The 23,072-nt window shown below is 43.6% G+C and overlaps 1 protein-coding gene across 2 annotated transcripts in view; it reads right to left on the minus strand.

The window, feature by feature from the left end:
- The window catches only part of LNX1 (ligand of numb-protein X 1), a 70,206-nt gene that overhangs the window by 13,902 nt on the left and 33,232 nt on the right, over positions 1-23,072 (minus strand). For both annotated transcript variants that reach the window (XM_050895417.1, XM_050895419.1), the window contains exons 3-6: positions 21,326-21,481; positions 12,195-12,397; positions 9,068-9,439; positions 3,876-4,013 (exon numbers count right to left, since the gene is read on the minus strand). In XM_050895417.1, the coding sequence (XP_050751374.1) occupies positions 3,876-4,013; positions 9,068-9,439; positions 12,195-12,397; positions 21,326-21,481 (869 nt within the window). The remainder of the gene's footprint in view (positions 1-3,875; positions 4,014-9,067; positions 9,440-12,194; positions 12,398-21,325; positions 21,482-23,072) is intronic.

Raw genomic sequence — 23,072 nt, forward strand, 5'->3', positions numbered from 1 at the left:
ATCAAAGCCATGACACGTGTCTTGCAGGCAAAAGACATAGCTGTGTCTGCTTGGAAAATGCACTTCACCTGAAGGCTAACCTGCTCGTACAGTCAGAAAACATTGCCCGCTCCAGCAACAGGGTGACAGATTTGTTTTAAGTACTAGACAATTTGTTAGAAAGGAGTAAGAAAACAGTTCCAATTAAAAACAAGTGCTATTTAATTAATGGCAAAGCTCCCGCTGACTTCAAAGAAATCGAATCTGGCCCGTTTATGCGTTACAGCCCGGCTTAACAACCTCAGCTGCACAAGAAAGTGTTTCTGACATCTTCTCTTTTCTGAATCCAGGCAGCAGCCAGAACAGTTTGGTCTCTGCCTCCCCTATCTCCATACACAGGAAAACAGCTCGGTGAGAGCCTGTGCAGCACCAATCTCCCAGCACACCATACAGCCGGCATCACTGCTGCCAGAGGAGGACGTGGTCACTACAGACCGTCCTCCTCTTTCTCCAGCACCTTGTTGGCTGCGTGGCTGATTGCCAGTGGCATTGGCCTGAAAGAGAGCCGCCTCCTCGCGCTTTCCAGATGGAGGCAGGCTGTCATGAGGGCAATGGCTTGGCCAAAAGCAGCTCCTGACCTGAGCCGTCATACGAGCAAGACGGCTGCTGGAAGCTAGAGTTTGTTCTTGGCGCTGAATACAGCCAAGGCTTGAGAGCAGATTTCAGCCCACGTTTACATACATACTCTACAGTGAGAGCTGCTTCCCTCAAAGAGAACATTCCTGACCTGCTAATATCACCTCCTACAGTAAGCTCCGGGGACAAAAACCACCTTAAAATTCATCAGAATTCAAGTCAGTTAGCAATCTCTCTATCAATCGCACATAATAAAGCAATCCCGCTGATGGCAGCAGGTAGCAGACTCATCAAACCACACACACATAGGAAACTCCCTTGACAGTAAAGTCCGGCCAACAAGCATTGCCTTGGTTTTGAGCAGGAACGTGCACTGCGTTAGAACACTGTACAGGCCCTAGGCTTGCAAGCATTACTCCTGCACTAATGTCTATTTAAAAACAAATAACATTTTAAGTCTGCCAAAGCCTAGAGTTTAAAGATCTTGAATTGCAAATGATGTTCAGTTAAACCTTCAGCAAAAAAGCATGAGAAATTCAAAGTGACACACTCATACCCTATAAAAGGGCAAATAACACTCCAGTAACGATTGTATCAGACCAAAAGCCCACGGTGCCTGAAGCTCATCATGTCCACTGGCTGTACTGATCTCCTGATCTATTGCCAGAGCATTTTCTCTGATATAAGCCCTCCACTGCACACACACAAAGCTAAAGGGAGCTAGGAACAGCTCAGAATTTTCTTTTTTTGGCTGTGATCTTCCCTAGCAAGTGCCCAAATGGTGGCACTGGACAGAAGCCCACAGCAGCACGCCCACTCATGCGCTCATGTAGCGCCCATCTCTTGTGGCAAACTGGAAATTCCCCTAAAAGCCGTGACCTATCCAACAAAAGATGATTCATTAGTTTTTAAAGGACTGTTGCAAGGTCAACATTGGCCCTTCAGTCTCACAGCTACCCAAAATAATGTTGGATTTACCAAGAACTCCCACCTAACACCTCTCGGTACAGGAAGAGAAAATGAGGATCTAGGGCAGTTTATGGAAGACAAGTCATGTTCCCAAATAATCCCATGTGGTATCAATTAATCAGATCAATGTGGTAGAGCTAGCAGGTGCTGGGAGCTTCACTAGAAATCATACAGTAGCAACACAAGCTAATTGCTGTCCTATACATATCTCCCTAAGGAAATCATTACTTCATTAGGAAGTAATGCCTTGCAGATGCGTGATTACTTGGGCACTGTTTGCTACTGGGTAGTAGCTACTAAGCATTAACTCTGCTCTCTGATTTAACTCCTGTTGATGAAGTCTCACCTAACAAGGGCTGTGATTGTGACTTCGTGGAAAAGGAAAACTGAAAATCAATAAATACATGCTAGTATATTTTTTACACATAAAAACACTGACTAATGTAGTTTAAAAAAAAAAAAAAAGAAAAACTACAAAAAATGGGTATCTTCAAGCATTTGTAAAATGCAGAGCTAGGCTTGTCTCCTGGCTGCCAGCTGTGCACCCGATCTGACAGCTGGTTCAGTCCAAAGGTCCCTTTAAGGACATATCTGGCTGCCTATCAGGCAGGATGGATTTAAACCAGCCCTGCCTGTCCATCTCCCTGATGCACCCCTGGCACGGGTGGCCAGGGGACCAGCTCTCAAGGGTTTGCATAAGTGGTGACACTCAGAGTGATTAATGTAAATTAGCCAGGCATGTGAATTTAAATTTAATGAAATAAACAAATTCAGTTCCTGCAAGGAACTGAAGTTCCTTGTTCTGTCTGTAGTGCAAAGAATAATGTTGAGTAAACTCAGAAAAGGTATTTTCAAAGGTCTTGCTGCATTGGTTTCTGCTTTAAAACCTCATATATTTGACCATGAGAGTCTCTCCGCCTTATGCAGAGAGCATATTGCAAGTCTAAATGCACTAAACACATGATGTAACAGAGTACAAAGGAGCGGCTGGAGGGACAGTTTGGTAACCAGAGCCATATCTGGGCGAGATGGTTGCTCTGTGCTGCATGGCCCTGGGTCAGGTCCAGCTGTGCTGCACGTTGCCAGCCCTTGCAGCCCCCACCCTGTGCTGCCAGAGCAGAACCAACACATTTTGGGTCCAAACCTCCACAGAAAGACAGCATGCTCACACCGCCTGTGGAGACCGCAGCCACTGTCTGCTGCCGAACTGTCAGCCGGGTCAGAGCACGGGTATCTTAAGAAATGAGCAACAGACTAATAATTACCATAATTTTCAAGCAGCTTATGGCAATCTCTCAGGCCAGTGTATGAAAGCTTTTTGCCTGAAGACTTTGCTCCAGATGATAGAGAAACTTCAGATAAGCCTGTTATTTTCATTGGAGTGCATTGCCCTGTGCTGCCTTGTGCCACCGGCCAGGTCCGTGCCCATGGCCAGGATGCTGTGCGCACCTCAGTCCCCTGCCCCACCCACTGCCCTTCGCCTTCTCCTTCCCTCCTGTCCTGGTTTCGGCTGGGATAGAGTTAATTTTCTTCCTAGTAGCTGGTATAGTGCTGTGTTTTGGATTTAGTAGGAAAATAATGCTGATAACACACTGATGTTTTCAGTTGTTGCTAAGTAGTGTTTATACTAAGTAAGTCAAGGATTTTTCAGCCTCTCATGCCCAGCCAGCAAGAAGGCTGGAGGGGCACAAGAAGTTGGGAGGGGACACAGCCAGCACAGCTGACCCAAACTGGCCAAAGGGATGTTCCATACCATATGATGTCATGCCCAGTATATAAACTGGGGGGAGTTGGCCAGGAGGGGTGGATCACTGCTCGGGAACTAACTGGGCATCGGTCGGCGAGTGGTGAGCAATTGCATTGTTCATCACCTGTTTTGTATATTCTAATTATTTTAGTATTATCATTTTCATTTTATTATCATTATCATTGTTTTTCATTCCTTTCTGTCCTATTAAACTGTCTTTATCTCAACCCATGAGGGTTTGGTTTTTTTTTCCGATTCTCTCCCCCATCCCACTGGGTGGGGGAAGTGAGCGAGTGGCTGTGTGGTGCTTAGTTGCCAGCTGGGGTTAAACCACGACACTTCCCCAACCCCAGATGGAGTCCAGGCAGAAGCAGTGTATAAATAACGAGGAGCACAGCTTTTGCATTTCCATTGCAAAATAAGACATGCTTCTTCTTGTGACAGAAACCAGAGATAACACCCTGAGACACTAAAACTCTAGCTGCCCTCCCAGTCCCCTGTCCCACGGACGGCAGAGAAACCACACGAGCGCTCTTGCCCTTACCTTGCTGGGGTTGTTTCTCTCAGCAGGACAGGGCTGGGGGCTGCCGCTGCCGTAACTCCAGCCCGTCTCCTGCAAGATGTCGGGGGTCTGCTGCCTGGTCTGCCGCGACACGACGAAGTGAACCTGCTTCTCGCTGGCCTGCGGGAGGAGGTACAGCATGAATCCCACCACCCTGGTGCAATAAACCCCTGCACATCAGCCCCAGAGGATTCATGAGATGTGGGTCCCGTTTAAGCGTGGTTTGGATTTCCCACTAACGTAGTTGCAATGACATAAAGCATTAGCATCAGTTCAGGTCAATAAAGTCTGTAAAAATTTACTGCCAGCTGCTTAATACTTCTCTTGGAAATTTGGTGCTAACTCTGAAAACCCCTTCCTATCTGCCCCAAATTTGGCTGGAAGCAGTGATCAACCACAGTAAGTGCTGATCAGCTCTCGCGCACGCCTGCATACACCACTGCAGAGCAGCAATGTGCCCGACATGGGAGACAGACAGACAACCAGAGCTGCTGCTGCCGGACAGGAACTCCGAAAAAGCTGCAATTAACCCTGTAACGAGGGATGTCCTCAAGGCTTGGCTGGTGAAAGTGGGGAATAAATGATGTAACTGAGTCCACCTGCATGCAATAAGCATGACAAATATAAGGCAGCTTAAATAAAGGGATGTGCAACCATTTTGAGAAGTAAAATCCTACTGCCCCAATGCACAGAGAAAGAGGGAGGGCACAAGCAAGCACACAGAGTAATGGAGTTTAAGATGGGAAACTAGCCCAAGCTCTCACTCTAGGAACAGGAACTCCAAAAACAATTAACCCAAAATAAGCTCAAATGCTTCTGGGCCTTTTTGCACAAGGCAGTCATAATACTTATGTGCCTGAGAGATGCTGCAAAGCTTCTACTGACTTATGTTTGCTCATCATTTTTAAGGTGTTCTCTGTGTGCCTGATATTAGTGTTATTAATTCTGTGTACAGGTGAATTTTTTCTGTCTTATTGAATCAGCACTGTTTCCCTAAAAGCAAATGGCTTCATTCTTCCCTTGGTGAGGCTCATATGAATCTGTTCAAGACAACAGTGATGCAAAGATAGAGCTGAGAGGGAGTGGGGTTTAGCTGGGTAAATCATAGGTGTCTGCCATAAGGGCAAACCAACATACTAAACTGAACTGAAGTGTAGAAATAACCTCAATGCCAGAGAAGCATACCTAGAAGATAAAAAAATTAATCCTCTAATCTCCTTCTCTCCAGGCTGAAGGCCCTGGTTTTGTGGCAGGCAGGAGGGGCTCTTAAAGGCCAGACTCCAGAGGGACTCCTGCCTGCTTGCTCGCAGGTTGTTACTGAGGAACTGCTCAGTATCTAACGTGGAGCTCCCCGCAAGCCTGTCTGGAGGTCTGATCCCCCTGGGGCTGCAGTAGCGATGCTTGTTGGTACCATAGCCCTGGGGGCATCAGACCTCCAGACTCGCTTGCTGGCATGCTGATATGCCCTGCTCGCTGGGGAGAAGCTCCGAGGAAAGCTGGCGTTGAACAAGCAACTGGAAACCAAACCCAGATCCAGTTGCGCTATTGAAATTAAATCTCCCGCAGACAATTAACAGAAGCCAGAGGAGGCCCCTGGGATTTTTGTTTTTATAGTTTGGTTTGTCTTTTCTGGAGTTGAATTCAATAGCAGTAGCTGAGAGTTAAAAAATGTTTTGAAAAATGTCACTGTAGTTAAAAAAAAGCAACCTAGCTCTCCTAAACCTCCAACTTCAAGCCTGAAGTCTGCATGTTCAGGCTGTGCTATTTCCAAGGAAGGTGATCTCAGTAAAAAATGTGCACTTCTTTGTTACTTTCCCAGTATCTTGGGGGATGCTAGTTTTTTTCACCAGCAACTCAAATCTCCACAGCTTCATAATATATCATTTGGTACATACACACATATTTCAAAATAACTTTCTAGGTATTTTTACCAGGTCTGTTTTTATGGAATATTAATTCCTGGACTCTGGACTCAACTGGTACCCAAAAGCAGAACGCTGTATCTCGGGAGAAAGGAAACCACTCTGGTCCCTAGTTTGTAATATGATTGAGATGGAACTGAACAATACAAGACTAAACCTCCTAAGGGCATATTGCCCCACGAAAATCCAGTTTTCTCTAAAACAAACAACTTCAGCTTACGCAACTTCTGTTTAAAACTCATCTGCTGCCACATGGTTAGTCTCAAAGTTGGTTATTTAGAGGGAGGTTGTAAATGTGATTAATTCTCGTAGAACGACTAGCAAAAGTTCAACAAGAGTCTCTATTGCAATGTCACATTTGTCTCCAGGTCAGTCAAGTTGAGTTATTTCTCAGAAGTCCAGAGTGTTTTAAAAAGTTATCCAAACAACAAGACCAGCTTTTGTATTTATGTACTTCTATTAAAAAACCCATTAATGTTTCTACTGATCAGAATATTAATTACTGCTTCATTCTGATCCCTCCCTCCCTCTTACCACTTCTTTTTCCCACAATTCCTTCTCTGTTTTTTATGCTGAAGCAAGAATTAAAGAAGTGAGGTTAGCTTTGAGACTGAATGCTCATAATAGCTGAAACAATCTACTAGAATTAAAATTTGTGTTACAGCCAAAGCAGATCAAGCAGGGAGGCAGAGACATGGTGGCAACTTCTGAGCATCTAGTAGGCAATTGCATCTTAAAAAAAGGCAGCAGTGCTGCTCTCCGCAGAAGCTACTCCATCTCTCACAGGGATGATGGAGTACGGATGAGCTCCACCTCACGACCTGCTTTCTGCTGGCGGCTGTTGTCGTGATGGAGAGGGGGTTGTGCGCCCGTCGCAGCTGCTCCGAACTGTGGCGGGGGAAAGAGGGAGACAGGAGGGCGAACATCTGGGGCCAGTAAAGTCTGGCTCAACTCAATGCAGCTCGGCTTGATGTGCTCACACGAGCACCCACTGATCTGTTACCTTGTTCCTTTTCTTGTTACTCCCATGGAAAACAGATGTGGAATGTCACGTTATTTAGATTAAAAGTGCCACATCTGACACAAGGCCATGACTAAAGATGACACGACAAATGGGAAGCAGCAAACTCCCAAGTGTTACGATGTGTGCACGTTCCTAATTAGCACTTACGCGTTTTCTTCATTTCAGTTCTTGTGACTGAGCTTATAAACAGCCAGACACCTAATCTACTGATTAACAACTGCTTCACATATGCTAATGTATAATTGCTAAAGGCCTGAAGAATCAGATTCATCTCAGTTATTCATGATTTAGAAGTCAGAACTAATCAGATTCCACAGAAATCTGATGTTCTCCCAGCTGTGCTTGGCCTAACAAGCCACCACCACCTTTTAGTGAATGTTAGTTCTGTTTTTAAAGAAATGGGTGGCATATCTGAAGCTTCCACAACCATTAATTTGAAGACCTCAATGTACTGTGAGTGACACACGCTGAGGTCTCAACAGGCAGGATACTGTTGAGAAATCAGAGGACACAGTAAAACATCCCTTCATGTGAGAAGAAAATGCAAAACACTTGTGGCTTCACTATAATGGTTTTTCTCTGGCATAACATGAAAACAGGAAAGGCAAATGATAATTGATGAAAAAGCATAACAAGAAGGACACAGGTTCCGGGAATTTTGCGTTAGACAAATGTGATTCACAGAGCTCACATCAATGCAATGTAATCCTGGCTGTTGGGAAACATGTCTCCCCCTTGATGGGCATGTTGTTTAAATTCCCAGGGACTGGTGTGCATTTCAAGCATTATTATAAAAAACATCCACTCTTTGGAACCCAATAAGAGCTTTAGTTGCATTTTTAGACTTGTGTGTGAATGGTCTCATTAGTAATTTTTTCCATTTCATCTCTAGGCTGCATGTGTTTTTTGCTTATGAAGCACTGTTGCCTTGTTTTGTAGCCATAAAGAACTGTTCCAAGAATACCAATTTTTTAGAAAGGTTTTCAGTCCAGACTTGTTCCCCTCGGAGAATTTAAACCTGCCCCCCGCCGCCTTCTGCTCCCAGTTAGCGAGCTACATAAAGTAATCCAGAAAGATGCTGGACCAGAATTTCAACAACTGGCATTATGCAAGGGGACGCCGTTTTCTTAACCTATGCTATAAACTTCTCAATGCAATTTAGCTACAACCAGCTGTGAACCTATGCTAAAGGAGGAATCCTTCCCACAAAATGCATGGATTCAAACGCTTCTTTCAATCTGACTCATGTTACCCTGATTATACCTGTCGGAAAGGGGAAGCAGCCAGCCTGATTTGACATCTTGTTATTGAGGCACATGAAATTCTTCAGTATATGAACACTCTGCATACCTCCAAATGAAAGGTAAAATTGCACAAGTGTAATAACTGCTATAAATATGAGATAAAAGCAACAAAAGATTCTTGGCTTTGCTTTTTGTGTTGAAGTTTTCTAAAAATGTAGGCTGCAAAGAAAGAAAACAAATGAAAATATTTCTGGAGGGGAAATTAGGCAGAAACTGACTGATTTTGTAGCTGAGAAAGGCACAGGTTTTTTTCCCAACAGTTTTGTGGTAAGACTAGTGCATTGCAGAAGCATTCCTTTAGTTCTCCATGTGAATCTAAATAAAGATATATAAAAACTGCAGCTACAGATCCATTTTTTCCAAAACATCTGGATTTCCATATGCTAGATTTAGGTAAGAAATAGCTACAAGGTATGGAGTACCTCCAGTAATAAAACACACCCATGGGAAATCACCGAGTCTGGGAGGATGATGTTCATCCTGAAACATGCCATCCATTGCCTTAGGCTGCTCTGGTTTGCTCCAGGGCTGCACCAGGGAGGACTGTGGCTCCTTCGGAGTGGGAGGAGTCAGGGCCCAGCTGGACCCAGTGCTCCCAGGGTGCAGGCTGGCCTGCCTTTTGGCAGATGGCATCACTCTTTGGTGATACACGCAGTATATGGATGTTTACATCGATCTGTACATTACAAAGCCTGATGGTAGCAAGCATCACTGCAAGAGTCCATGCCCGTATTCACCCTTGTACCCACAGTGAAACCAAGGAGCTTTCAGAGGTGTAAATCCCCATCCGAGCTTGACATTTCTCCTTCCCTCCTCCAAATACACAGGCATTAAGTTTGGCCCCTGCTTTGCAATGGACAGTGAAAATACACTGCTTGGGTTTTGCAAAGTTCAGAAACCGGGGTCAAAGTGGTGGGGACAAACCTGTATCAGCTGGGCTGCGCTCTCTGGACTGCCGTACCGATGGTCATGCCCATTGATGGCCAACACCCGGTCGTTCTCCTGAAGCTGTCCATCACGGGCAGCCACGCCGCCTTCCAGCAAGTTGAAAATAAATACCCCCGGTTCATCGGCCTTGCGGACCAGTTTTATTCCCAGCTGCTCGTCCGGACTGCTTTTGTTTAGCACAACATGGAAACTGTCGTCCCTATTGCAGTGAGCATCAAGGGAAAGTCCACTGTTTCGGCATCGGTACCTCTGCTCTCGGAGCACCGTCAGTCGGAGCACATGGCAGGGTTGCTTCAGGATTGACAGGGCATAGTTGTGAGGCACATTTTTGATGTCCATGCCATTTACCTGGAAGAGAGAATCATAAATCAGCAGCAGAAAGACCGTCTAATCTGAATTGGCACTAGAGAGGGCAGATCTATTTACACAGATGTCTTCATATGAAGTGACGTGTGCTATTTCAAACTGTGTCACGCAGAGGCCAAGTTTGCGGTGCAGAACAGTCTTCCCCCCAAGGAAAGACACTTTCTGCCTTTTTTTTTCCCATTTCTCCTTGATAGTCTCCAGACATACATGTTATTTTTCAGCTTCATTATTGCTCTTTCCCAAGCTCCAATATCATTTCATATATCTTAGTTTTATTCCACTAGCTTCTGATTTTAAATCGCCTTGCCAGCCTTTCCTTTCACTCCCACCACTTTCCTGCTGTTTCTCTTCTTCATTATCTCCCAGCTGTTATAGGTACAGTAAAAAAAATATTCCCCACTAGTGAATCTCTAATTAAAATGAAGAAAAGAGCCTCTAGTAGAAATTTAAATGCCCTGGATATTTACTAGCAATTATGCTGTTATACCACACCAGAGAATTGAGCTTTTTACGTTTCTCAGTGTTTTCCAGGTAAGATTTAGTTCAGATGGCGGTAAAACTTCTTTAACTTGGCAGGGGAAAAGAAAGAGGAAAAAAAAGAGCTTCCAGCCAACCTTGTCACGTCCGTGTGTGTAAGAGTGACTAGGCATTGCGCTTTATCTCTGCTAAATGAAAACCAGTTGCAAGGTTGTAATTCGTTGACGGCTGGAAAACCCGAATCAGACAAGTTATTTCCATGTAGTTTTACATTGCACAGGTTGAACCATTTAAATATTAAGAAACATCTCCAAACTGCAACAGAAAGGTTCCCCAGCACGGACCAAAAGTGTTTGACTGGCGTTTGTTTTTGCAGACTGCCTGTGTGGGCACGACAGGGCTGTCCCCACTGCAGTCTGACAGGGGGACTGCACCCCTAGAGACACAGCTCAACTAACTTTAAGTTGCCAGCTTGGGTACAACGAACGGCATGAGCTGCACGAGCATGGGGCTGAAATTGCTGGGAATCCTCGATAAATCCCCGGGCAGTCAGCCACGGCCGGGGAGAGCTGAGCCAGGGTCCATCCGTGCTGCAATCACAACTTCCCACTGCAGTTCGGATGTGCCCTGCAGGAACAGTTTTGGCTCAGTGGTGCCATTAACTCTGCCGGTCTGTGCTAGCAGCAGGACAAAAAGCCTCCCCAAAACGCGCGATGGGGTGACACTCATCCAGCTGCCGACTGGAACCACAATCTAGAGGCATGTTTAAACAGTGCCAGAGCGAAGTATGCCCACATCATGATCCTGAGAAATCCCTTTGGCCACGGTCTGTCAGACATGAAGCAGAAGGCATGTCACAGCCCTGGCATGCCTCAAGTGTCCTCAGCTACCACTGGGGTCAGCAAAAGCTAGGAAAGCATGGTGGCTTACAGGTGGTGCTCTGAACTTCAAAGGATGGTATCCTTAATAATTACTCACGTGGAATATCTAGTAGAAGTCAGTAGGGCTGGGAGAACTACTCACTAATCCTACCAGCCAGGCATGCCAGAGCAGGCAGTAAGATGGGCATCCAGAGTCCCACCTGGAAGACAACCCTGAGATACGCATGCCAGACCTTGCAGTCCCCCCCACTTCCAGTTCCTGTAGCCTTATCCCAGCTAATGCCACACTGGTTAGCCTGGGTACCAGCACCAGTCTATCCATGGCAGCATGGCCCACAGTGAACAAAGCAACCTGCTCAAATGTTTACCTGTAATTTGCAAAACCTATGCTGAGCTCTTTACCATCTCTGGCCACGCTGTCACCCATATTTGAGCTAGCTGATATAAGCTGCTTGGGGTATACCTGGGTAAGCTGCAGCTGTACCTTTGGCTTGCAATGTGAATATACCTGTGCACCCCAACTACCCACCATCAAGGCATCAAAGCAAGGAAAGGAACTAGTATTTTATGTCATCATTCTTTTCCTCTAAGGATTGAAGCATTGATATAATTTAGCATCCTTGCAGAGCTCCAAGTTGCTGGGGCAGCTGAGAGCGCAGTTCCCATTCAAAAGCTATTGCTGAAACCACTGCTCACAAGATACATGATCTTTAACCATCTGGTCTAATTCTTGTTCATCTGTCATACATTTCTACAGAAACAGGAGCAAAAGTAGCAGCCATCAGCTAATGCCTGAATGCTGCTCGAGTTTGTTCTTAGAGATTTCACCTGTGGCTGCTGGTGGAGCAGCACTCCCAAAATAGAGGAGGCAGCGTCTCACGCTCTGGGGTGCTGAACACATCATACAGAGGAGCTAGATGCTGAAATAACTTAACCCTGATCAGGTCCCTATCACCTATCCTGGTGTAAGTGGGATGTAAGGCAATGCAAGCCTCAGTAACTGAGATTTAAGCCCACAGTTCAGTAGAAATAAACTGGGCAAAAAGCCCAGCCTCTGCTTTCAGAAAAAAACTTTTGCCCCGCTAGGTCAGAAATGCCAACAGTCTATTGCGCTACATTGCATTTCAGATCTACCATGTTTGGGTAGAAATCAGAGAGGCCTGGTAGTGAACAGGAAAAATAAACAAATCTGTGAGCCTCAGAAACTGTTGAAATGAATGAAATCATCACAGCATGCAGAGGAACTGAATGTCTTTCTGCATGCATTATTCTACCCACACAAACAAGCAACATTGCAAATCTCATCTCATGATCAACTTACTTACACTGTCTTATTCTTTGTTAGGATACTTTTATCTTGTACTTCCACAGTACTGTACCTTTAGTATCATGTCTCCAGGCAGCAATCTTCCATCTCTGGCAATTACCCCATCTCGATAAATGTGCTGTATAATAATGTGAACCAAAGGAGTCTCACTGCCTCCCACAATCCTAATGGCCAGGTTTTCATGGGGATCGGTACGGTTGATCTTAATGCAGGTAATTTCCCCATCTGGAATCAGGTGATACAACCTGGGAAAACCTGGAAATGCACATTGTAAGGTATTTATTTGACATCACAGCTTTGCTTTGTTAAAACATGCACCACACAACTTCAGGTACCTGCCAGTTATCCGAACTAGGTTTTATGCATGGATGTGATTTATGCTAAGTGGGGAGGAAAGGATACATATGCTTGCTGAGTGGACTTGAAGGGATCTTTTTTTAATTAGTACATTCAAACTTCCTTTTTTTCCCACAAAACACATCCCTAAACTTTTGATGTAATCCAGACAGATGAAATGTACTTAAAAACAGTTACACGTGCTAATATTTTAGGGGAACAAAATACATTTTTAGTCACCAGAGACCCCTCTAAACCAGGCTACAGTTCCTTGCTGGCCCTAGAGCAGATGGGCATGGACACCTCGACAAACATCCATCCCCGCTGTGGTGGGTTGCACACCCTATCTCACTGGTAGCATCCCAGGCTGCCCTGTTTTCCTCCATTTTTGGTGCCATAGCGGAGGGCTGGGTGCTTGGCTTGTGACATCCAAGGAAGTGTTTTTTTAACTTCAGCTAACAGAAAGGCAAGATTTCTCAGGCAACCCAAAGCACACAATAGTTTCCCTACCAGACCCCTCTCCTTTCATCACTGCTTGAACTCTAGGAAGTAGGACTGACTGGCTCTTACTGCGACATGTCTGTATTAAAACCACAGTATGCTCAAGGTGCCTGGAGAGAAAGATCTCTGCTGGCCCTGGCAATCTGGGTGTGGGAAAGAGGGACTAATGGTGGGCAGGGGTCCTTTTTGTATTTATAGTGCACTGGATAAGAGTATCCTCTTCCAAACCCTACTTTTCAGCTGGCATGTTTGCTTTCACAGCATGTCACTAATACTTTCTTTTCTTCTAGGTCAATCCAGAATTTTAATCCACATTCAACAGTGAGTAAAGTTGAAGTAAAAGCACCGGTGAGTTTTCTAGCACAGGTGTATCAGCCCTCAATTATTTTGAATCCCCCATAGGTGAGAGAAAGCTTTTGAATTTTTTGTGTGGGTCCAATCCAGCGCTTATATGAAAAGCCTGTATGTCAAAAAATTAAGTGCTAATATTTTTTCAATAACCTATTTTAGAAATGAAAGTACAGTGACTGCTAACTGAATAGTGGTAAAGTGTTAAATGAAAATTAACAGAGCAGTATCTGAGATAGAATAAATATATTCTACTACAGAATTAGCAGGCAACAAACCAGCAAGGCACCAAAACCTTTTGGGAGAGAGCAAGGGGAAAGAAAGGACAGGAAAAAAATATTAAGAAACACCATGTTGCATCCCTTACCACCTCTTTGATCATATGCTCTTCAGGGCGGGAAGCTGTCTTCCTCCACGTCTGTAAAAAGCACCTACCGGTAGCACATACTTCGACTTTGTGGTTTTACACAGACAGGCAATAAAAGTCTATCTAGATAACTGTATAGCCTTCATCAACCTAATATTCAAGTATTCATTCAGTTTATACTCTTGTAGTAGCAGTTTCTGCATTAATATGGGTTTACTTCAGTTTTGCACACAACTTTAATATCTCAGGAATGGAAGGTGTTTTATTTTCCCCATACTCCTCTATTTTCTGAACATTATTTGCCCAGCTTGTAACTTGTTTGCTTCTCTCTATCCTGAAGGCTGGATTCACTCCATCTAAATCCAGGCCTCTAAGCCAAATGCATCATTTGGTGATCTACTTGCTCTGGCTTCCTTTATAGTGCACGGGCACCCAAAGGGAGTGATACCCACTTCACCGCTAAGTCACCCCTGGAGGTGCTAAACCCTCTCCACTGCTATGTAAGAAGAAAGAGAGAATTAACTCTGGTGTCTCAGTGGGGTGCATAAAGTCAGACGATACAAGTACTCCTCAAAAATTACCAAAGACCCGATCCCTGCATCAGAATAAGCATGCACATTTTACACTCTCAGTGTGGCTATAAGGGTATTTATATGTAAAAATGCAAATGATAATCTGGATCCCCAGATCTTCTCTGCATGGAAATAGCATAAATAAATATCTCTGTATATTTTGCAGACTACCAAAGCAGTCCTATAGCAGAACTACTTCCATTTACCATTGCACGATGATTCACCTCATGTCCTAACAAACTGTGTTTTTTGACTCAAACACTCATTCTCCCATACCTCATTCTGAAAACTTTTTTAAGGGAATTACCCAGTTACATTTCTTGACCATGGAGAACTGTGGACTGAACAAGCTATTGGCACTCTCACGTTATTTCAGTCTGTAATTATCCCAGAGCAAAATCAGAGCAACGTGGCAGTGAACAAGTCTCTACACTTACATAACACTTACATATATCTTTATATAAGGTATAAACATAGATAAGTTTCTTTGCATCTTGAACAATGCCTTAACTGGTTTATTCAGCCTTGCAGTGGCACTTGGCTGACTTTCAATATGACTTTATGCAGGTTCTTTTAGAGGAATTTTTAATACCTAATTTCCTTCTGAAGCATGCAGTCTACAACAAAACAAATCTTCCCAAGACATTTTTCTTGCCAGTCTGCAAGTCACTAAGGTTTCTCTTTTCATAGTTAGCAGGATGTACTGCCTCACCTCCTGTCTTCATTTGATTTGTGTTCTTTATAGAATATAATGAATAAATTGCACCATTTTCTCCTCAGATGGGCCAAGCAACCAGAATAACTCCATGATTCCTTAATTTCTGCTCTCTTCATTGAGGACTTGCCTCTTGTTTTCATCCCAGACATATACATGGACGTTTGTATTACCAACAACCTAGACTGTCAAAAATGAAAGGCCAATGCCTATTTTGATAAACTAACAGTGTTTGACCAACCAAATGTATAAAATACACAAATACATATTTTTTTGAATAAGAAAATTCACGATCACTTTTTCACAAAACAGTCTGCATACACTGTGCGCAGTTTGATCAAAACCTGCCATGCCTATTTCAAGATGATGCCGTGTCTGGAAAGCAATGTCTTCAACCTGAATTTTTCTAATGTATATACCATACCCAGAAGAGGTGGACCCTGCTTCAGCACCTGGTTGCGTACAGTGAATGGGGCCTCAGCAGCCCAATTTAAGGGACTCCAACTGGGTTGAGGGCTTGTACCATTCACATATACACAGTTTGTTGTGCGGCTGGAGCATCAGTTTGCACAGATCCCATTTTCCAGCCCTTACACTCTTAATTAGAATTCTCCATTCTCTTTGACCAGGTTTTCCAGAGCAGGAAAACCCAGGAGTATTGCATACCTTTCTTTACCATTTTATATTTCCAGTCCTTAAATATCGAAGAGCTGCTGAATCTAGAAAGAAGTAAACTTTCTGTCTTGTTTTTGGTGAATCTTGCAGGTTTTCCCACAGAGTGTTGTGGTTTTGTCACCGGGGATTGTATGGAGCATTCTGAATCTGTCAATATAATAAAATGTCATCTGCATTCAGAAAGACTGTGTGTGCTTTTTTCTCAAGCAATGTGTTCCTTATATTAGTGTGGAATTTTATTGATATTTTCACACATCCCATTACAGTAACAAATAACATAGGAGAGACCAGCTTTACACAGTAAACTCCACTTGTCTGGTACAATGTAGGACACCAAGCACTCATTAGTATAGTGGCCATGAGACTGTAATACAAAATTTTAAGTATGCTTAATATTTTATCCCCACAGTTTATAATACTTAACGGTAGTATTCCTTCAGTGCTCAGGTTTCGGCTGACTTCTGTGTGCACCGTGCTCCTTCTGACTGTGCTGCCATTAGGATAACTTCTGCCTTCATTCCCAGTATCCAGTGTGTCAAAGCACTGTGTTATGTTTGCTATGACTTTTGAGTCCAGATTAATCAAAGATCACTGTAATCAAAACTTGTGTTTCAGGTTGTAAGAGACACATACCTTATTTAGATCAGAAGGTTTGACTGATGTGAGGTGACAGCCCACCCCAGATAGATAAGGCTATCTGCAGGGACACACACTCATGCTTCCCAGCACCTGGTCACCAGCATTTAAACGAAGCTTGTGTAACCTATTCTTGGAAAATTTTTGTGTCTGTGAATGTCACATGCACTTGTGCTAGTGTGGGACTTTGTTCTGCAACTCCTCCTTCCCAACTGATTTTCATTTAGCATTTCATTTCCCAATGCTTTGCCATCATTTTGATTTAATGCCTTTCATTAATTATCCAGGGATGCTAGTCCGATGCAGGGGGCAGGTAGAAGGCAATGCCAGCTCTAATGTCTCTTCTTGCTTCTGGACATTCCTCTCACCAAAGGAGTCCCAAAAGAACTAAAGTGAAACTGTTGTAGAGTTGAATGTGTCTCAAAAGAGTTGTGGCTATGTATCTCATCTACAGCAGGCAAAGTTTATTGGTCTGCAGTGGAGGAAATGCTACAGAGCCAATCTCTTCTGGAAATTGCCTGGCTCATCATCCCGGAGCAGAGTGCTTTGAACCAGTTCTGTAAGATTTCCAACAGCTGGTTTTGGAAATTGGAACTTCATCTGAATCAGCTCTGGGGAAAACAGGAACAGTGTGGGATTCCTGCGGGGTGCAGCCTTCCTGAGACAGAAGTTGGGCTGCTCTGTCCTGTCCTGGGGCTGGGTAAGCCACTTTCTTTTCTGCACATAGAGAGCCTTAATGCCATGAAGTGGTTGATACCTAGGGCCATCTGTGTTTCACTTACCTTCTTTTTCTTCATGTACCTTTCCCAAACATTGAAGTATTTATAATACCTATCTATCTATTATAGATGTATAGATACATAGATATATATGTAAAATACAACAGGGCTCAGACTGAACAGTAGGAGTGAGATACACCCATACAACAGGAGAGTCTGTTCTGTGGTCCTGCCAGTGCCTGCCCGGGCTGCCTTGGTCTTGACTGCTGCAAAGCAATAATAGATGGTAGAACTGCACCCACCATGAGACTAAGAATAATGAGTTTGACTTTGAACAACATTTGACATCCTCAAGCAATCATAAATTCAATTTATTTTACAATGGCTTGACTGCAAAATGGAACTGATGAACATTTTTGAAAACCAGCAGCATGGCTCCCTTTTACTGCAAAACTGTATAGAAGTTTTTGCAATTGCATTCCCAAATTCTTTCCTCCTAAAGGGTTAGCTGGTTTATGACTTGTATTTGTACATCAGTTTGAGTAAAGAGTGTATATATATATATATACTCTTTCTTGGAAGTGAATTTAAAGAGTGTGATGCCAAACTAAGAGTACAGTGATACAAATAAGCATAGCAAAGCTGGAGCAGTCTTTGCTTGGAGATATTTTATCATTTAAGTAGATTGTCAAGGTCATTTACACTAGTAGATCCAGTCAGAAGATATTACATCTTAAACGCATCAGTGCCGGAAGGATGTCCCTGTCACCTTCCCTCATGTCTCAGAATGAAACCATCTCTCTTAAAATTTCCTAACTTCTACTTCAGACCTGGAAAGCTGTTTGTAGCTGTAAGTGTTATTAATGAGATTACTCTCAGGTAGATATCACAAGCTTGGGTGCTGCACTACACACAAATACTTCTTTACATGGGTTATTTACCAATGATGAAATTATTAAAAATGAGAAAATCTTAACACCTCCTTCCCCCAAACATTTTCTCATCAGTGTTTGCACTTTTCATTCACTTCTAACAGTTTCTTCGGTTTGGACAATGAACAGTTCTCTACTGAAAATGTCATGAAAATGTTTAAACAGAGGAACAAAGAAAGCCTGAATCATTTAAATCTAAAATGGGTGCAAATGGCATTGTTTCAACAAATCAAACCACAGGCTGAAAATGGAAATCATGAAGTAATCTTTACAGTGCAGGACTGCTACCAGCCCCAGGTATAATATAGCATTAGACCGTAACTATTTCCCTGCTGTAATTATAACAGAAACACATTTGCCATTATACATCATATTTTTCAGTGTCCCTGGGTAGCAAAGGAGTTTTCCAAAACCAGTACTGCATTCAGCTTCAAGTTAAGCAGAATCATGGTTATTTGAATATTTTTTCTCCCACTTCAGGAATGATTATTTTGTCTTGCACCCTCACAGTAAGCATTGGCCCAACAGACACATCAGCTTCAGGTTAAAGGCACCTACACACTCTGCAGTGGGCAAATAGTTAATTTGACAGTGCTGCTGATGCTGAGGGCCAGTACATAGGTACGCACTATGGTTTTTGTTCTCAGAGCTCCTTTGAGCAAAATAAATACAGGCAAAACACAGATTGAACAGACATCTGAACTAAGATGAGGGAATTCGGAAAACTGGGGACAGATGGACTATAATACATTGAGCTTTGCCAGATGATCTGACAGCTCCTTTATCAACAAGCGGTTATCAGCAAGAAGGGGTTATTTCACTCTGTGCCCACTGTGAGGCTGGCACAGTCTCAGTTTTATTCTGCTCACGCACTGACTAAGCCTGGTGAGGAACGGAGCCACCAGAGAGGTGGTGAGGTGCCATCAGATCTCCTGGAGCAATGAGGCATGGCTGAGGCGTGCTCTCAGCTGGTCCCAGACGTGAACCTGTGAAACTTGGGGCAAGGCAGCAGCAGCTTTCGCACCGGGTGTGGGGACCTCTGAGGCCAGGAACCACCACCCACAGGAGCACCTCCATTCCCAGGAGAGCAGAGTGGCAATGAGGAGACAGGCACATGGGGCTGCCTTTTTCCAATGGGTTTGGGCTGGACCTTTAGCGAGCACAGGGCAGAGCATACTGCAGCTGTCCCTGAAGACTGACCAGCAACTCTAACCAGGAGTCCAACTCCAGACTGCTCAGAATAGCCGAGGATTTAAAAAAATAAATAAAAGAAGAAAACATACAGAACTGGAGAAGAAAACAAGCCTCCAGCTGGCAGCATGATGATAACTGCTACAGAAAGAAATATATTCATTTCCTCCTCCAACAAGAAGAATCTGAGAGCGCCTTTGAGAAGCCATTACACAAAACACCTGTTGCAAAGGACTGAGCAGAGATCTTTGTTAAAGTTGTATTTGTATTGCTGCAAGTTACCTGCTTGCATTTTTTTAAAGACCAAATTCCAGAACTGTGTAATCAAAATGTATTCTTTGCAAATGTAATTAATACAGTAATTTAGGCACCCAGCTTCTGTGATCTCATACATAAGAGTAACTGCTCATTAAGTAATTACATGTCTACCTGGTTTTTCCAGTGCAGTAGAATATATTTGGAAGTTTACAGGCATGCTTGGCGCAGAGGAATGAAACCACAAGCAGAGTCAAGGAGAGAATCACAATCTTGACACTGTCAGTGGGGCCCTGGAATGACTGCCACTTCAGGGCCCCATTATATGTTCCTTAAAAAGGAGACAACAGAGCTTTTTATTCTGCTGGAAATGTAAAGGCCAGTATCATCTTCACATCTCCTTCTGTTAACATCTGGACTGCACTGGGTTACTGGATAGCTACTGTTGGCATCCAGATCATCCACACACTCTGGACTTGAAACCAAGCTTTCAGTGGAACAATTACTAATGTCAACTATAAGCCTAGGTAGAAAGCAGTCACAAAAATGTCTATGCCCCGTCCTGAAGAGGTGTCTTTTGAAAAGTATGAACTTGAGACATGCAGAATTTCACTCCAGCTGAAGAAGAGCAAGCTTCTGCTTACAATGGATTGAACAGTTGCTAGGGAATGAGAAACATATCTGTCTGCTCAAAGAGAGCCATAGACAACTTATTTGCAAAATTTTACTTGAGCAAAAATAATAAAATATTTGAGACAGTAAAGTTATTAATGATATTTCCAGGCCAAGGAGCAGATTCACACTATTTTTATGGAAAAGGTTCACAATTTTGAATTATCAGGGGTTTTTTTTTGCTACATCAGCAAGTATGTGGACTAGGAGAGTAAGTACCAAGAACACAGTAACGTGGTGAAACTCTCCTGAAGGAATAAGCGAATAAAGCAGAAGAAATATTGAACACTGTTCGCCACTTCACCACTTCAAGAATAATGATGCCTAAACACAGCATTTGGCAGCCTTTTGTCCTTATTTTGTGTGGGTTTCAATGACAGCTTGAAATACAGATATTTGAGTTCGATATTTTGTCTTATTAAATCTCTTACTCTGCACATGGGATCTGGAAAGAGATGTGAGGTGCTGAGGCATCGAACAAAGGAATAATAAGCTCAATGAAGACCTTGATTAAGACAATGATTCCCACTTTATCATTGCTTCCTCTTGATGCATGAATGCTGATGTTGGCTTCATAATTATGGTCCAAAGCAATTAGTAGCATTTGCTTATTTCTTTGAGAATGCCAAATGTGAAGTTTTACTGCCTGCCAGACGCCTCATCCTTGACATACGTCAGACAAACTTGCCTCTCCCCTCTGTTTAAGAGCAGAGCATTCTTACCTCATCACCTGCCTAGCTGAGGTAATATAAGTCTGTCACCAAGGATCCCACAGAAGTGCTGGAATAATTACAGTACTTGGCACTTTCATACCATCATCCCACTGGGAATTTCCAGTGCTTCATAAACATTAGCCAAAACTCATTAATTTCCTATAATGTATGATCACTGTGATCCATTTGCTTTAGGGGGATAGACACATGCTGATGAAATCTCTTGAATAAAATGACAGAGCAAACCAATGACAGCTCCAGTGACAGATCCCAGATGCCCAGATCCCACATCCCGCATGCTAGATACCGGGCTGGCTGTAGCACGCAGGCTGTTACCAGAACAGCCCTACATGAGGTCCCCCACACCCTGGCAATATTCTTACCTGCCAGTCACTAACAACTTTTTAAAGAAGAAAATAAGGAAAGATTGAGTTTTCTGTTTTTTTAATCACGCACAGCCCACCACATGAAAGGCATGGACATCCAGTTCCCATGTGGATAGGGTCCCCTACCCCATTTTAAGTGATAACACAAGGAGAACAAAGCATTACCGTCGTCTCCAGCAGCAGAGTTTCCAACAGTCTCCCTTTCCCGGTCAGCCTGGTTGGAAACAGCACTTCCACTTTTTGTCCTTCGAAGAACACTAAAAGCCTTGTTTATTTTTTTAAAAGATCTGCTTCTTATAGTGGAGCGTTCAAAGTGTCGAGCTGCAACAGCAGGAAAAAACAAATCAATACAGTTCAGCAGTTCTGGGCTAGAACCACATCATTTCTGCAGCCATCAGCATACAACAGGGCATAACATCAACAGCAAGGCTGCCTGCACTTCACTTTGCACCTGACTCTGGCTGATACTCCAAGGTTGCACCCACCTGAATCTGGGTGCAATTATCCTACCTCTGTCCCACACCCTGGAATTGCCACCTTCCCTGTCTGTTTTGCCAGCCACACACAGAAATCTCCTGTGAGTGAGGTAGCCTGGGAGAGAATAATCCTCAGTCAAGGCAGAATCAGCAGCAATCCTGTGAAAAATGCATATGAAAGGAAGAAGCACTGCCCTTCCCAAGCTATATAAGTTTGACAAAAAAAAAAAAAAAAAAAAAGCTGGAAGTCATTGTTAAAAACTCTTCTTGAAAAAAAAACACACTACTGCCTCAAAATCCTGCAGTGCTTCCAAAGCTGCCAACAATAGCCAACAATTTCATGTCAAAAATTCAAAGTTTGTCAGGTTGGAGGGACCAACTAAGTCACATCTTCTAACCTGGGTAAGGCAATACAAAAAAGAAGTCATAATACTTTCAAAACATGTTACTCTCTTTTCCATCCTGCTGAAGATATCTTCGTGGCTGTTGCTGTTCTGTCTCTTCGAGCTCTGCATGCTAGCCAAACATTGTAATCTAATAACAACGTTCCCTCAAACCAGACTGTGGCCTCTGAACTCAATAAAACTGGCGGGACTTAATTTCATTCTGGTGTTCTCTTCTTGCTCCCCTCCTTCCCTCGCCTCTCTAGCCCCATGCACACAAGAGGATAGCGCTGCTCATTTTCTTGTCTTTCTTCAGCCCTTCATCCATTCTCCCAACACGCAGCTGGTGCAACACAAGGTAGGCTATTCATTTTGGCTTCAGAATCCTCAAATACAAGCTTTGAACTCACCGTTAACGCTTCCGAGTCTGCCTTTGGCCGGGCCATGTTTTTCAAATATGACACTCATCAGAGCCGGGTGCAGTGTCACAGGGTGAAGGATCAAGGCAAGGTTTCCTGGTGCAACTTGTCCCTGACTGTGGTTATTTCAGCAGGACCAGCTCCTCCGAGCTGCACCTCCCTGGGAGGCTGGCAAACATCCCTCAAGCTCCCAAGGCACTTCTTAAGCTTTGTTTTCCTGCAAATACTTGGCAACTGCCAAACACAGTTCCCAACAGGCTTTTGGGTAGGTGCCCATGGCATGGTCTGTGGGGGTTACTTGGGCCACCATGTTTTGGTGAAGCCATTACACAGCTACACCATCTCCCCGGCACATCACACATGCCATCTGCTCTTCCAACTGAGCTGACTTGCCTAAATAATCTTTCTTAAGACCTGCAGTTTGTATGTGTGCAGCTAGTCCATCTTCAGCTTGATGCTGCCCCTGGCCAAGCAAATTTGTTTTTCACCTCAAATCTGTTGGGTCACTAAGTGCACAATTTGATAAGCCATATAAAACGAAAGCTTTCACTCTCTTTTTTTTTTTTTAAAGCCTCCAACAACATACGTTTCACAGAAAATGAATGCTGAAAGAGGCCACCAGGCTCTGAAACCA

The sequence above is a fragment of the Gymnogyps californianus genome, chromosome 4 (genome assembly GCF_018139145.2).
Source record: "Gymnogyps californianus isolate 813 chromosome 4, ASM1813914v2, whole genome shotgun sequence".
Lineage (NCBI taxonomy): Eukaryota > Metazoa > Chordata > Aves > Accipitriformes > Cathartidae > Gymnogyps > Gymnogyps californianus.